The sequence below is a fragment of the Choloepus didactylus genome, chromosome 14 (assembly GCF_015220235.1).
Source record: "Choloepus didactylus isolate mChoDid1 chromosome 14, mChoDid1.pri, whole genome shotgun sequence".
NCBI classification, from domain to species: Eukaryota; Metazoa; Chordata; class Mammalia; order Pilosa; family Megalonychidae; genus Choloepus; species Choloepus didactylus.
This window is the reverse complement of record NC_051320.1, coordinates 29,318,772-29,335,379: the sequence shown is the minus strand read 5'-3', so window position 1 is coordinate 29,335,379 and position 16,608 is coordinate 29,318,772. Positions and strand designations below refer to the sequence as shown.

General features: G+C 36.2%; 1 protein-coding gene across 4 annotated transcripts in view; it reads right to left on the bottom strand.

Annotated features, from left to right (window-relative positions):
- The window catches only part of TERF1 (telomeric repeat binding factor 1), a 78,762-nt gene that overhangs the window by 41,428 nt on the left and 20,726 nt on the right, over positions 1 to 16,608 (bottom strand). For 3 of the 4 annotated variants that reach the window (XR_005211599.1, XM_037802689.1, XM_037802687.1), the window contains exons 6-8: positions 15,869 to 15,981; positions 12,860 to 12,919; positions 11,347 to 11,438 (exon numbers count right to left, since the gene is read on the bottom strand). Coding sequence is in view for 3 of the 4 variants with exons in the window: in XM_037802689.1 (XP_037658617.1) it covers positions 11,347 to 11,438; positions 12,860 to 12,919; positions 15,869 to 15,981 (265 nt within the window). In the remaining variant the exon portion in view is untranslated. The remainder of the gene's footprint in view (positions 1 to 11,346; positions 11,439 to 12,859; positions 12,920 to 15,868; positions 15,982 to 16,608) is intronic. The other variant, XM_037802688.1, reaches the window with a different exon arrangement.

Sequence of the window (16,608 nt, the reverse complement as noted above, 5' to 3'; positions counted from 1 at the left end):
ATAAGAGTTATCACCTACAGTTGGGTGGGGTGCATCTCCATGGAAACTCAAAGACTTTCAATCTAATCAGCACTAACACGTCTGCCCCACAAGACTGCATCAAAGAATATGGCTTTTTCTGGGGTACATAATACATTCAAACCAGCACAAGTTTAAGACCACATAAAAGGAATTATCTAAAGATTACCTACTACAGAAATGGAAGATGCCATATATTATTTTCCCATAGTTTCAAATAAACTAGCACTGGCAGAAACCCACTGCAGCTGAGGGAAGGGGACTGGGAAGTCAGGAGAAACTGGGGAAGAGGCAAGAAAACGTGCTAGGTTGTCTTACTTACATCTGGAGGAGACGCAAGTCATATTTGTGAAGGGCACACCTTTCAGACCTGGGTTCACAGTGCCTGCCTAAGACTAAGGTGTAATCAGAACATCAAAATACAACCCCTACCCCTATCACACTAACAGGCTTCAAGTAAAAATAACAGTGGAAAACAGATACAAAGACAAGCTGGGAGACAAAAAGTTATCACTAGAGCTATTCTCAAACAGCAACAATTTTGAACTGCGGTGGGGCATGTTGCAATGTCTGGAGATATTTGATTGCCACTACTGGGGGACTCTTATTGGCATCTGGTGGATAGAAGCCAAGGATGCTGCTCAACACCTTACAATGCACAGGACAGCCCCCATAACAACAAAAAATGATCCTGTCTGAATGTCAATAGTGCCAACTTTGGAATTTGAGGGTAACCACAACACAATAAACTTTTGCCTAGATAATCACAACCCCCTACACTAAAGGCCTAGCAGAAGGAAATGTTTGCACTATCACCAAGCATGAACAATTATTCATTTGAAATCTACTGTCCTTTTTTGCATCAGAAATAGGTAAGTATGGACCACTTCAAGAACCTGGGGTGACAGGACAGCAACAAGGTGTGTGCGCCCATTTTTTAATCAGAGGGAATTGGATGAAGACAGCTTGCTGGATCATTGTATTACTCATCACAGACTGGAAAAGACACATGTTTTTTGTCCACTTTGCCATTTAATACCTAATGAGAACCCAAGCAGCTTCATGCAGTTCAATAAAACATTTGTAAATCAGCCACACTTCGTTTTATGATGATTTCACAGATTTTAACATAATTAAAGAGGCTCTTATCTGAAGAGTCTTACACTAGTCAATTTAGGAATATGTGAGAAATTTAAACACCATATAATTTTATTAAAAGGATAGGACCTTTGAATTTTACCACTTAAGTTGCTGCTTGAACGACTGGGGGAAATTGTCAATGTTTGATGGAGCAAAAATGTACAATACATTTTTTGTGTTTGTTGATGTTTATTTTAAAACTTTCATTTTGATGGTTTAAATCTGTTTTTCATTTCTGTGAGTCTCAGACACTTAACAAAAAATAGCCTCCATCAGCTATTAATATTATGGACAAGAACACAAGGCTGGATATTTGGGTGGTGCATCTTCATTTGCAAACTGGATGACACTGTGTGTAATGCTACATATTAATGATTACCTTCATGGTTGGGCAAGATAACTAATCTTTGTTATATGTAAAAAAGTAGAGAGAGAAGCAAAGTGCCAATATTCAAGGAAATATGAAAGCTGCCCCAATACTCATGTTCTAATTTCTTAAAGTTAACATGAATAATCTTTATTTTATGGGAATAAGAAAGAAAAATTTGGAAGTTGACAATGTTCATTTAACCAATTTTTATTACATAGTATTGTAACATAAATTCTGCGTTAGGGTTGTAAAATACAAAACAAAACAAAAAACAAAACAAAAAACGAAACTACTGTCCTTTAAAACACATCCAGCTTCCAACAAAAAATTATGAGACACATAAAAGAAGCATGGGATTGGGAAGACGGTTGCTGCAAAGGAGAGGCTAGGCCTCCCTATGGTTGTGCCTAAGAGCCTCCTCCCGAATGCCTCTTTGTTGCTCAGATGTGGCCCTGTCTCTCTAGCTAAGCCAACTTGAAAGGTGAAATCACTGCCCTCCCCCCTACGTGGGATCAGACACCCAGGGGAGTGAATCTCCCTGGCAACGTGGAATATGACTCCCGGGGAGGAATGTAGACCCGGCATCGTGGGACGGAGAACATCTTCTTGACCAAAAGGGGGATGTGAAAGGAAATGAAATAAGCTTCAGTGGCAGAGAGAATCCAAAAGGAGCCGAGAGGTCACTCTGGTGGGCACTCTTACGCACACTTTAGACAACCCTTTTTAGGTTCTAAAGAATTGGGGTAGCTGGTGGTGGATACCTGAAACTATCAAACTACAACCCAGAACCCATGAATCTCGAAGACAGTTGTATAAAAATGTAGCTTATGAGGGGTGACAATGGGATTGGGAAAGCCATAAGGACCACACTCCACTTTGTCTAGTTTATGGATGGATGAGTAGAAAAATAGGGGAAGGAAACAAACAGACAAAGGTACCCAGTGTTCTTTTTTACTTCAATTGCTCTTTTTCACTCTAATTATTATTCTTGTTATTCTTGTGTGTGTGCTAATGAAGGTGTCAGGGATTGATTTGGGTGATAAATGTACAACTATGTAATGGTACTGTGAACAATCGAAAGTACGATTTGTTTTGTATGACTGCGTGGTATACGAATATATCTCAATAAAATGAAGATTAAAAAAAAAAAAAAAAAAAAGCATGGGAAAAACGTCTAAGAGACAAAGCAATCATTAGACCCAGACTCAACTGGGACACAGATATTAAAACCCCAGAGAAGGGAGGTGTGGAATTAAGTTAGTCCAAGAACAACAAGCAAATAGCCAGGAACAACCAGTAAATAATCTGGAACAAATGTTAGAGGCACTTCTGTGACTGGACAACATTGTACACCAGTTTGGAATGGGTGGAAAGGCTGAGATCACAGCACAGATCTATAAGTAAAGCTCCCCAAACTGCAGTGCTGGTGCCCCTCCACCACTGGCACAGCAGACTGAATTGGAAAATGTCCCCCTGGGAAAAAGCAGTAGTTCCTGCTGGGAGCAAGGGAATGTAGCTCAACCAAGCTCTAATTGCAGTTTTAATTAGCAAATGTGGACTACTGAATACATGCTATGAGCACAGATAAATCTGGACCAAGCAGGAAAGGAACCCGGAGGTTTATCCTGGCAGAGAAGAGGCAGGGCTGATGGAAAAAAAAAAATAAATAAATAAAAACAGAGGCTTTTGGAGCCTGCTGAACTCAGAATACTGGAAAAGGGATGTGTCCCAAGACAAGGGACACACAGAACAGGGTACCAACTCCAGTTCTTGTCTGGTGAACTGGAGGGCTGGCGACTGGCTCTGAAAAGGGGATTTCTTTCTTTTTTCCTTTTTTTTTCCCACTCATTCTAAATAGTTCATTAGAGAAAGCCTCAGGCATTTTCAGTTTTCAGCACTGACCCAGAAAAGGGAGGAGTTGAGATAGAGTCAAAGGGAAAACTCAAGTGTAGGAGATAATTCCCTAAAGGGCTTACCTTCCCTAAGGAGAGGAGGTGCCAGGGCCCAGCTCAAGAGGCGGCCCTCCGTCACAGAACTCATACCTCAAGGCCCGGGAGAGAGGGGGGCATAAAAAAAAAAAAGAAAAGAAAAGAAAAAAGAAAAAAGAAAAAAGAAAAAAGAAAGAAAAGAAAGGGCTTAAGTTTGGCTTCCGACAACCTCAGTCCCTGGCCCAGACAGGGTCCACTGAGAATTATGCCAGTGGGGAGTTGCAGGCTGACAAGCACCACCTGCTGGGCTGGACAGGATAAACACAGAGTCTAGAGGCCTCACAGAAAGTCTGACAATTGCTGGGTCTCACCTTCAGGGAAATCTAATACTGAATACAGCCTCCTCTTGGAACTGGGCCTGTTGGTCTGGGAAAATATGATTGAGGTAATCAAGGAAACCAGATGCCTAGACAACAAAAAATTACAAATCACACTAGGAAAAACAAAGATATGGCCCAGTCAAAAGTACAAACTTACACTTCAAATGAGATACAGGAATTGAAACAACTAAAGATCTTCAAACAAATATGCTAAATCAATTCAAAAATCAAATCAACAAGTTGAGGGAGGATATGGCAAAAGGGATGAAGGATATAAAGAAGACACTGGGCAATCATAAGGAAGAACTCAAAAGTTTGAAAAAACAATTGGCAGAAGTTATGGGAATGAAAGGCACAATAGAAGAGATGAAAAACACAATGGAGACATACAACAGAGAAGTGAAGAGACAGAAGGATTCAGAAACTAGAGGAGAGAAATTCTGCAATCCTACACACAAAAGGATAGAAAAAAGAATGCAAAACATAAGCAGGGTCTCAGGGGACTGAATAACAACATGAAGCGCAAGAATATAGGTGTCATGGGTGTCCCAGGAGAAGAGAAGGGCAAAAAGAATAATGAAGGAAATAATCACCAAAAATTTCTCATCTCTTATGAAAGACATAAAATTACAGATCCAAGAAGCACAGCATACCCCAAACAGAATAGATCCGAGTAGACTGACTCTTAATAATAAGGTTATCAAATGTCAAAGACAAAGAGAATTCTGAAAGCAGCAAGAGAAAAGTGATCCATCACATACAAAGGAAGCTTGATAAGACTGTGCAGATTTCTCGGTAGAAACCATGGAGGCGAGAAGGCAGTGGTATGACATATTTAAGATACTGAAAGAGAAAAACCGCCAACCAAGAATTCTGTATCCGGCAAAACTGTCCTTCAAAAATGAGGGCAAGTTTAAAATATTTTCAGACAAACAGACACTGAGAGAAATTGTGAAAAAGATACCTGCTGTACAAGAAATACTAAAGGGAGCACTACAGGCATGTAGGAAAGGACAGGAGAGAGAGGTTTGGAGACTACCAGTAAGGGTAAAAAGAGAGGAAAAAATATAAAAATCAAATAAGATAGGACATATAAAATCCAAAAGACAATATGGTAGACAGTAGACATTACGCTGAGTGAAATTAGCCAGAAACAAAAGGAAGGATACTGTATGGTCACACTAGTAGGGATTAACATTGATAAGTGAAATTTGAAAGTTGAGAACACAGGTTATCAGGAGATAGAAAAACGTTAGAGATCAGGCATTTGATGCTGAAGGAGTACAGAAGGTTCAACTGGATTGATTGTATAGATCCAGAAATGGAATAGATAGCATAATAGTGTGTGATGGTAGCACAATATTATAAGTACTCTGAACAAAGATGAGTCTGAATATGTTTGAAGAGGAAGGATAAGGGCATGTATGACACCAGAAGGAAAGCTACAAGATAAAGACTGAGATCGTAAAACTTAGCAAAACCTAAAGTGGTCAATTATGGTGATTAAATGTACAAATATAAGCATGTTTTTAAAAGAGGGAGAACAAATGTATGTCAACATGATAAGGTGTTGAAAATTGGATGGTATGGGGAAAAAATACAATCAATGCAAACTAGAGTGTATAGGTAACGGTAACATTGTACGATACTTCCACTAATTGTAACAAAGACAATATACTAAAGCTAAGCAACTATAAGGGGATATAAGGGAGTGATATGGGATTCTTGGTGGTGGGTGTTGTCTGACCTTTTCATTATAATTTATTTTTATTTTTCTTCTTTTTTATTTTCATTCTTCATTTTTTTTTTTTTTTCTCCTTTTCCTTTTTCTTTGGGGAAGAAATGGAAATGTCCTCATAAAGATCGTGGTGGTGAATGCATAATTACGTGATTATACTGGGAATCATTGATTGTTTACTTCAGATGGATTGTATGATGTGTGAATAAAACTGTTTAAAAAATAAACAGAAGGGTACAAGTGCTGGAGAAAATGTGGAAAGAGGGATGTACACATTCACTGATGGTGGGGAAGTAGAATGAGGCAGCCCAGCTGGAGGGCACTGTGGTGGTTCCACAGGAAGCTAACACTGGGGTTGCCATTAAGTCCTGCAACCCCATTATTGGATATATACTTGGAAGAACTGAGAGCAGGGACATCAGTGGACATTGCACACTGGTATTTATGGCAGCAGTTATCATGATTCACAATGGATGGAGGAGGCCTAAGGGTACATCGAATGATAAATGAAATGGTGAACTGTGGTGTACACATACAATGGAATACTGAGAGGCAACAAGAAGAAATGAAATTTTAAGGTATGCAACTAGGTGAATGGACCTTGAGGACCATATGTTGAGTGAAATAAACAAGAATTGAAAAGACAAACATTGTATTTTTTATTTTTATTCTTATTTTTAGTTCTATTTTTTGAAGCAATGAAAATATGAAAAAAATTGATTGTGTTGATGAATGCACAATTATATGATGATACTGTGAACAATTAATTGTATACTTTGGATGACTATAGAGAGGGTGAATATATCAATAAAATTGCATTAAAAACTATCTTAGAATTTAAAAACAACTCTGATAGATACATTAAAGGCTCTAATGGAAAAAGTAGAAACATGTTAGGTCAAACAGGGAATTTCAGCAAAGAGAAGGAAACTATAAGAAAGAGTCAAATTAAAATGCTACTAATCGAAAATACAGTAACAGAACTGGAAAATGCCTTCATCACATTCCTCGGTAGACTCAATACAGCCAAGCAAAGAATCAATGAACTTGAAAATGTTAATGAAAATAACCTAAACTAAAATGCAAAGAAAAAAAGAGTGGGAGAACAGATCACTGAAGAGTTATAGAACAAAATAACACTGAACAACCAAGAACTGTGAAACAATATTAAACAGTCTAGCAAGCATCTCTCAGAACGAGAAGGAAAAAGAGAGGAAATATCTGAAGAAATATTGCCTGATAATTTTCCAAAATCAGCGACTTTTCGAGAACAAACCACAGATCCAAGAAGCTCAGAGAACACTAACAGGATAAATAACAACAAAGAAACAAACCCCCAAACAAAAAAAATATATTACGACATCATATCAGGCATATCAATATTCAAACTGCTGAAAACTAAAGGCAAAGACAAAATCTTGAAGGCAGCCGAGGGAAAAAACATATTACCCACAAAGGAAGGATAAGAATTTATAGTGGTCTTCTTGTCAGAAAACCATGCATGCAAGTTAGCACAGTGACATCTTTAAAGGACTGAAGGAGGAAAAACAAAACAAAAACAAAAACAAATGCCAAACAAGAATTTCATACCTAGCAAAACTATACTTCAAAGAACAAAAAACAAAACCTTTCTCAGATAAACAAAAACTGAAGGGATTCACTGCCAACATACCTACTTAACAAATGTTAAAGGAGGTTTTTTAGGAAGAAATAGTATGAGAGAGTTTAGAAATTTGGATTGCCAAAAAGAAACAAAGGATGCTAGAAATGGAACAAGTTAGGGTAAACTATGCTATTTTCTTATTTTTAATTGCTCCAAAAGATAACTGTTTAAAGCAGTAATGACAATAATGCATTGTGTGTTTATAACATATGTAAAAGTGAAATGTATGATAATGGCACAAGGATGGGAATAAGGAACTGGGAATATAATCTGTAAGATCCTTCCTTACACTACACATGAGGTAGTATAGTACTGTTTGAAGAAGTCTTTGCATTATTTAGAAACATGTAAACCTAGGGCAACCATTAAGAAGTTTAAAAATAGAAAAGTATAAGTGAGTCAATAAAGAAAACAAAATGAAATCACAAAAAAGATGCTTAATTAAATCCAGAGAAGGCTGAAAAGGGGTGGGGGGGATAACTGCAATAGAAAACAGTCAAATGGCAGATTTTAATCTAACTTTATCAATAATCACTTTAAATGTGAATGTTTTCAACCAGGGGTTAGTAAACTTTTTCCATAAAGGGTCAGAGAGCAAATGGTTTGGGCTTTGTTAAGTCATTCAGTCTCTGTGACAACTACTCAAATCTGCCACTGTAGTGGGAAAGCAGCCATAGAAAATACATAAATGAATGGATGCAATGGCGTTTCAAAAAACTTCATTAACAAAAACTGGCAGCCCACCATATTTGGCCATGGGCCATAGTTTGCTTACTTCCTGGACCAAACACACCATTAAATGACAGAGATTGCAGATCAGATTAAAAACAAACAAAAAAACTATGTAACTATATGCTATCACAAGAAATATACTTTAAATAGTGATACACATAATTTTTCAAAAGAAAGTTTTATCATGCAAACACTAACCCAAAGGAAGCTACAGCTATGTTAATTTCAACCAAAGTCAACTTCAGAACAAGGAGGAAGATAAAGAGGGACATTACATAATGATAAAGGGGTCAATTCTCCAAGAAGAAATAAACATTCATAATTTGTATGCATGTAACAAGAGACCTTCAAAATATATGAGGCAAAAACTGATCTGAAAGAAGAAATAGACAAATTCATAATTATATTGGGAATTTCAAGACTTCTCTCAGTAATTGGTAGGAAGAATGAGGGGGAGGAAGAAGGAAGGGGAAAAGGGAGAGGAGAAATGATACAAAGTGTATTCTCAGGCTGGAACAGACAAACTGGAAATCAGTAACAGAAAGATACCTGGATAAAGCTCAAATATTTGGAAATTAACAAACTTCTAAATAACCAATAGGTCAAATATAGTTTCAAGGGAAATAAAAAATATACATTTCAATTCAATTTAAAAAATTGAACATATATTCAAATAAAAATTTGTGGGTTGCAGCTAAAGCAGTACTTGGCATTAAATGCACATATTAAAAAGAAAAATCTGAACATCTAAGAAGAAAAAGCAACTCATACCCAAAGGGGGAAAAAAAAGTCAAGATGATACCGGACTTCTCCACAGCAGCACTCAGAACCAGGAAACTATGGAGCAATGTCTGAAAAGCTACAAGGACAAGTACTTTCAAAGAATATTATAATTTAGCCAGATTTTCTTTTAAGCAAAGAGTAGACATGCAAGAACTTAGAAATTATAACACCCATAGGCCCTTCTTGAAAAAAAATCCAGCCAAGTAAGAAATCAAAATGAAGAGCAAAGGAATGGGGAAATCTAGGTTAAAGGGCATGTGATGAGCAATGAATTGATTCCAACACAGAAGATTTGCTATGGAAATTATGGCTCGAAAACAGAATGTTAATGTTATAAACGCTGATTATGTAAACTGTAACTAAAAAAAGAAATTGTGGATTTGTGGGAAAGGAGATGGGAGAGTTTTTGCTAATCTCACCTTCCATAGCTAAAATCAATCAACAGTATAGTTTGAATTTATAGTTTTAGGCACAACTTGACACAAACTCTCAAAGTATTTCATTTTCCTTATTCACTAGTTTGGAGGGATCTTATAGGTTATGGATATTTCTTTTGAAACAACATTTGTCTGAAGTTCATTAAATCATTCAGTTTTACCTTAAAAAAATAAACATAAATATATTTTAAAGTAACACATATAACCTGTGGTGGGTTGAAGTGTATACAACAGTTTGGACATATTCTTGGTTTGGTCAGCATTCTGGTGGGTGTGGATACATTGCAAGTAAGATCTCTTCAAGATGTCTCTTCAGTTAAGGTGTGGCACCACTGAATCAGGATGGCCTTTAATCCGAATTACTGGAGTTCTTTACAGGCAGAGTGAAAAGAGGGAGAGAGCAGCCAGGCAAGGCTGCTATGTGCATTGTCATGTGACAGAAAACCCAAAAACCAAGGATCACTGGCAGCCAGCCCTAGAATGCCAGGGTCTTCAGGAATTTTGGACTTATCCTAGCCTCAAAACTGTGAGCCAATAACTTCCCATTGTTTAAGCAAACCCATTGTGTTTTTCTGTTTGTATTTGCTCTGAATCAATCCATTCTTCTATTGAGGCAGCCTATCTCAGTAATTAAAGATATGGGCTGTGGAGTCAGAAGGTCTGATTTCAAATTCTGGCTCTAGTTCTGTTCACCTTTTATTCGTACGACCAGGGGCATTTTACTTACCTCTTTTTGTCTCAGCTTCCTCATCTGTAAGATTGTCATAATAAAAGCTGCACTGATTTTATAAGGTAGTTGTGAGGATTAACTGAGTTTATATCAAAAAAAAAAATTTTTTTTCAATAAAACATATTAATCATTTTACTTAATGTTGGAGTGTTTCTTCTGGATAGAAGGAAGGATTTGGATGATTTTTTCCTTCCAACTTTTCTGAAGTATTGAACTGCTTTTTAAAAGCGCATGTTATTTTTATAAAACCAAAAAAGAAATCTTTACATTTGAAAAAATGTTTAGCTTATCCTCTAATTGTAAATAGAGGATACCTTGGTACCTACGTAGGTAAACAAACTGGATTTTTTTTTTTAATGTATTTATTATTGACATCAAACAAAATGACAAAAATTGTGCTAATTATCACAAGACCTTTGATGCTCAATACCCATATTCACTATCAAGCCACTGTGCAATGAGGTTATGGTCTTCATCAGAGTTTATCGACGTACTATGGAGAGTATAAAAAAATCTGTTTCTTTTTCTTTGAATTTTCTATCATGAAATTAAAAGTCCAGGAAAATCCCTACATTATTCTAGTTTAGAATTATGATTTCTGGCCATGTTGAAGCAATAGATGTAGGAAAAGAACACCATTTTGGAACTCCAGTAATACTAGGTAAATAATACTGAGTTTTAGTTTTCTTACCTTTAAAATGAGAATGACAATATCTATGAATGTAAAGGTTTTAGAACTTTAATTTATAAACATTAGCTTTTATAATAATAGTGGTCCTCTCAGTAGCCATCAGCTATAAATAAATTCATTCAATTGATATTTACTGCAGGCCTATTATGTGCAGGCCTATTATGTGCATGGAGTTACCTCCATGGTAACTAATACGCATGGAGAAATAAACAGTCATTTTATCTATTATTTTTATATTGATCAATAAACACTTAGGCTTGAATCTATAAGGAGTAAAACTCCCTACATTAATATAGCACCTAGGAACATAGTGTGGGTTCAGTAACTATTTAGTGAATGAATACATACACAGAAGGAACTTACAATCAAATTACAACTTATGAATTTAAATTATGAACTGCTTTAAAAAGAGAACCTTTTTTTGGTTATTGTTACACATTCAAAAAACTTTTCATTTACAAGTATAATAAATTCAAACTGCAATAAGGAGGACAGACAAAACATTCTATTGTTTCAGAAAAGTCACTATTTGAAGTTGCTGAATATAGCTAAGGTAGAATGTTTCTAAGTTAAGTACCACCTCTAATTAACCCTATGAAGTCAAAGCATTTAACCTGTTTGTGCTTCAGTTTCTGAAGTGTTGTGTTTGTGCATGGAGGTGGTAAAGTCAATGGTTCGACAACTTTCAAAGACACATTCAATTTTACACTTCTAAAATTTAATCAACAGTACTCACTTTGAAGAGTTCCTGCTCTTTCCTCTTTCTTATCAAGATCTTGTTGTTGGGTTCCATGTTTAAACTTAGATAAGAAGAGATTCTTGTGAGACCTAAATAAAACATGAAAGCTTGTAATTGGTTCAAAACAGGAGACTAGCAAAGCTATGGAAACAAAAGGTAGGTGATTTGTTTTTATCTCCGTTCTAGGACGAGACTGTCTCCTACTTTGGCCAGCTTCCTTTGGTGTTTTCCTTGCTTAGTGCCCATCTTGACCTTTGGCCTCTTATGATTTCTGTTGCTGGACTTCTTTCTCCCCCATTACTTACACTAATTTCCTCCATCTCACCCATTCAGAAATCAAGATTTTTTGTGGCCTTTCCAATTAGACAGACCAAGACTATGAAGTATTGAGTTTCATTCTCTCCGATAGCTGATAAATTTACTTACCAAAAGAGAAATTCCAAAATTCCTTTATATGATCGCAACTATAATTTGATCATCTTTATAGCTTCCCAAAAAGGGGTTTTTTGAAAGGTAAGGCTGTTTGGAAATACATGATGTGGCATATCTGTTTGGCAGCCTGGCAAAGTTGAATTACTTAGGTTTTGTAACAAAGTAAACTACAGCTCACAAAGTATTTTGCCTAAGTTTAGGCAGCTATCACATCACCACCCAGGTTGCACAGAGCATTTATGGGGATGAAAGTACATATATAAGCCCTCTCAAGTAGAGGCTGACAATCTTCTACCCTCCAGAGTTTTCTAAATAGTTTCCATTTCCTAATGAATGCCACTTTCAGGATCCTGCTTCCACAGAAACCTCAGCCCTTGAGGCTTTATGCCAATCAGAATACAATTTCAGCCATTCTTCACAGTCATTCACTATCCTTGCAAGCACTTCTCATCATTCACAGAAGATCTTTCTCTACTCCCAAGTGCTGCTTTCTTCACAAATTATTTCAGCATTTTCATGGACAACCCCTATAACATTCTGGTCTCTCAGTTTCTCATCTCTAATGACCCTGTCCCACAATTCCATTCAGCATCCCAAACTGCTCTACCTCTGAAATCATTCATACAGACTTTCTGCCATCTGAACATGTTATATTGTCTGTCACATTGTTACTAGAAAGATAAATTTAATAGTCAAAATTTTGGGACACTGTCAGAAATGTGAGCCCTCCATGTCCTACTCCCTGCCTTAACAACAAATCCTTGTTTCTATGACAGAATAAGAGTTTACTAATCATCTGTTTTAAATTTAAGGACTACCAATATGTGTATTCCACTAACGGCCTCCTAGAAACCACGGAAAACAATCCAGGATCCCAGAGGTGGGTCTGTCTAGTTTGGAATTCCAAGACATGTCAGAGTGTCATGCCACTAGAAATATATGCTGAGATAGGTAGGACCCTGAGACATTCTTTAAATCACACCATTCACATGGCAGTTATTGTAACATATTTAGGTCTTCATGAACTGTTTCAATCAAAGACTTTAGAAGAGAGAAGAAAAACATCAATTTACTTCACCTCAATAAGGATACTGTACCCTCTGAGGATTCAGTTACCGCAGACTGTGTGTCATTAACACTTTAAAAGAAGAAAAAATTTGTAAGAATGTAAACAAAAGAAACTTCATAAGGATAGTACTTTCTACATAGTCAAGTCATATTTCAATTTATAAAACATACCACACCCTTGGAAAGAAATCCAGGTAGCATTAGGACATACATAACCCATTACAACATGGCTAATTTTCACCCAGATGTGCTTACAAGAGTTATTATATCAAGCACACCCAAATGTGAGTTAGGCATAGTTACTGCTGTAATTTAGCATTCATAACGTTACTCTTTCAAAAGAAATCTTCCAAGGTTCTTTATTCCCATGAATTCAAGTTAATTTCTTAGCCTTCCCAATATTTTCCAACTGAGTTTCGTTTTGTTTTTTTGTTTTTAAAGAAATCCCTCCCTTTTGCTGAAGTAGTTAGCTTCCAAAACACAGCATGACCATTTACATTTCCATGCATTCATCGGTACTATTCCTCTCTCCTGAAATGACATGTGTCTTCCACCCATGTGTAAAAATCTTAACCATTCAAGGCCCTGCTAAATACCAACACTTCTATGAAGCTGTCCCTCAACTCCTTCAAAATTTACGTTCATCTGTATAGACTTCAACAATGAATTATGTAACGTTTACTACTTGTTTCACCTCCATAATTCTTGTTGCCTCTGAGAGATTATAAGCTTTATCAGAGCAAAATATTTATTCTTTATTTCATCTGGTCTTGATTACATAGGAGGGTTTCATATATTCTAGCACTTGTCTGACCTCAGCAATCACAATTCTGATTCTATGCTTGCTTGACTTGCATCCTGTTAATTCCTGTCCTGAAAGGGTGAATCTAATACTTTATTTGCCCTGTTTCTATTCGCTTATAGGATGGTTTTGATATTTGCTAGATTCTTGATCTGTCTCTAGTTTTGATTTTACTACCTATGGCTATCACACTACAGTTCTAATGTATGTCAGGTAATATATAAAGCAACAAGGATACAATACTAATTAAGACACTTAATCTAGTGAGAGATAAAGCCAGATAAACAGAGAAGTCACTATAAAAGTTCTTATTTTATAGCAGTGTGACTGGGAGCTATGGGAACACAGACGTATCAACTCTAGTTGGAGAGCTGAGCAAGACTTCACAGAGGTGATCTGTGAATTACACCTTGAACAAGTGAGAGCTTGCCTTGGAAAGAAGAGAAGGAAGGGAATTCAAAACAGAAGGAACCAAGCAAAAGCAAAGAGACACCAAAGAGCTTGAAATATCTGAAAACCAGGGAGGAGTTCTATGTTGCTGGAATGTAGCATGCATGTGTGCACAGAGAGAGTAGTACATAGGGATGAGCTTGTTAACAACAACAAAAAAACTAAAAAGAGGCTATGTAAGGCTTTGTAAGTCATGCTAACTGTGATTCATCCAGTAGGAAAAAGGAAGCAAGTGGTCTGTAAGCTGGGAAATGATTTAAACAGATTTACACTTTGGGAAGCTAACTCTGTAAGCCACGTCAAAGATGGATTGATATGGTAAAAGCTATGTAACAATCTAGACAAAAACTTATAAGAATGGATTAGAGGGGCATTTCTGAGATGGGATTCATAAGACTTGGGGATAAAACTGGATGTGGTATGTAAAGAGAGTCAGGATACAGAAAGGCAGATGAGAACATTAGGAGCTACATTTTAAGTACACTGATTAAACCTGACATACTTGTGTCTAAGTGAGCATTTGAAATAAGTGGGTGGTACTACATAAAAAAGAATACATATGGAATTTGTTAATTATCTGCAAGAACCACAATAAGTTTATATTTTACTTTATTTTATTTAAGGCGGTAATAAATAGTATACCGGTCAGGAAGGCTTGGCCACAAGAATGTTGTGGGTATCATTAAACTTTGATATACTAAACAAAAGGAAGTAACTGAGCCAATAAAAAAATGAAATCACTACTCAGACTGAATTAGAAGAAAATAACCAGTGAAGAATAAAACTTCAAAACAGTCACTGGGGAGATGAGGCGGTGAGGAGCAGGCTCCTGTTCCCTTAGTAGACCGGAACATTAGGATAGACAGAACCACTGTAAGAAGACTAACCCCCTCACTCTTCAGGTATGACCAAGGCAATATAAATCCAACTAGGACCCCAATCTCTACCCCAAATAAGTAGCTAAGAAGGTGACCCTGCAGCTAGCTATCAAGTCATGGTCCTAAGAGGAAACAACAATATTATATCCATGACCAGAAACAACTATCCAGAGACCACAGGGATTCCACTATCTGACTTGGGATAAGGGTAGAAAGAATTGAGGGAATAGACCATGGGTTCAACAAAAAAGGTCTTTAATGGTAGAGCTGTATCTTTCTCAGTAAAGTTAGCTGCTAAAGCTAGGGCAAAAGGTAAAAACCAATTCTGCAAAAATCACTCGTGAAAATCTCTAAACAAATAATTTCAGAGACTGAACTACTATCTCTCAATAGGTAGGACTGACACGTTTTCCTCCAGCATTGGAACAAATTACTTTATCTTCAGTTGAGCACTAGATTAAGTGGTTAGTTTGCCCTTACTGAAAGTGTATGAAAAATATCTAAATACTAGAATAAGCCTCAGTATGGTAAAATAGTCACACAGTGAGGACATGTGGGATCTAAGAACAATCAAGGGACACACACAGATAATTCAGGTTTCCAAACTCAACCTCATCCCAGAACATGTAGTTACTGAAAATGGCAAATGAAATTACCCACATTTAAACTGTAATATTTTCTCACTTCCTCTTTATTTTTAAAGAGCATATATAGAACTTGTGTAAGTCATGAAGTAATTCCACAATACTCCAAATATCAAAATGTTAATCACTGTTAAGATAATATACCTACTGCTCAATAATTATTTTTAATAATGGCTCAATAGTGTAGCTTTTACAGAGAGATAACACACTCATAACACAAAACATACATTAACAAATTTACTAACCTTTTTCTTATATACAAATTAGCTTCCGTTTCCGTTTCGTTATTATTACCATTAGGTTTATCTTGAGCAGTTACTGTTCTTGATCTTTTACTTTCCACTACTTTTGCTGCTGCCTTAAAAGGGGGGATGGGGCAGGTAGGAATGCATTAAGCCATTTAAAATAAATACTGCAAATTAAATCTGCTAATTCTTTAAGATAGCCTTAGCTAAAATATCTGTTCAGAGACCAATAAAGGGTACTTCTTTGTTATTTGACCCAGTCACTATGATACTGCCAGCAACTACTTTAGCTACCTGCTTGATTCACAAGCATTATGGATTCACAAGCATTATAAATATATTTGGATAGACAATGCTTGCAGGCAAAATTTAAGGTAAAAGGCTACATTAAATCATCAATACAAATTCCAGATATTTTTCAAACAAAACTAAATCAAAATTGATCCAGATGCTCTACTATAATTTCACATTAACTTAAAACCTTTGAAGCCAAGATATAGAAAAATGTTACAATTTTTTTCAATACACTTCAATCCAATTTTCCTCCCCCCCACCAAAACGTTTAAAAATTTCTTTAAATTTTATTTAAAATGAAACATTTGTTTTCACTTATTCTTTATTTCATTCTAAGTTTCCCCAACTTTTTATTTTGAGAAATTTCCCCAATTTTTATTTTGAAAAGTTGCAAAAATGTTAGACACCCATATACCCTTTAATTAGAGGACTTAAAACATTTTGCC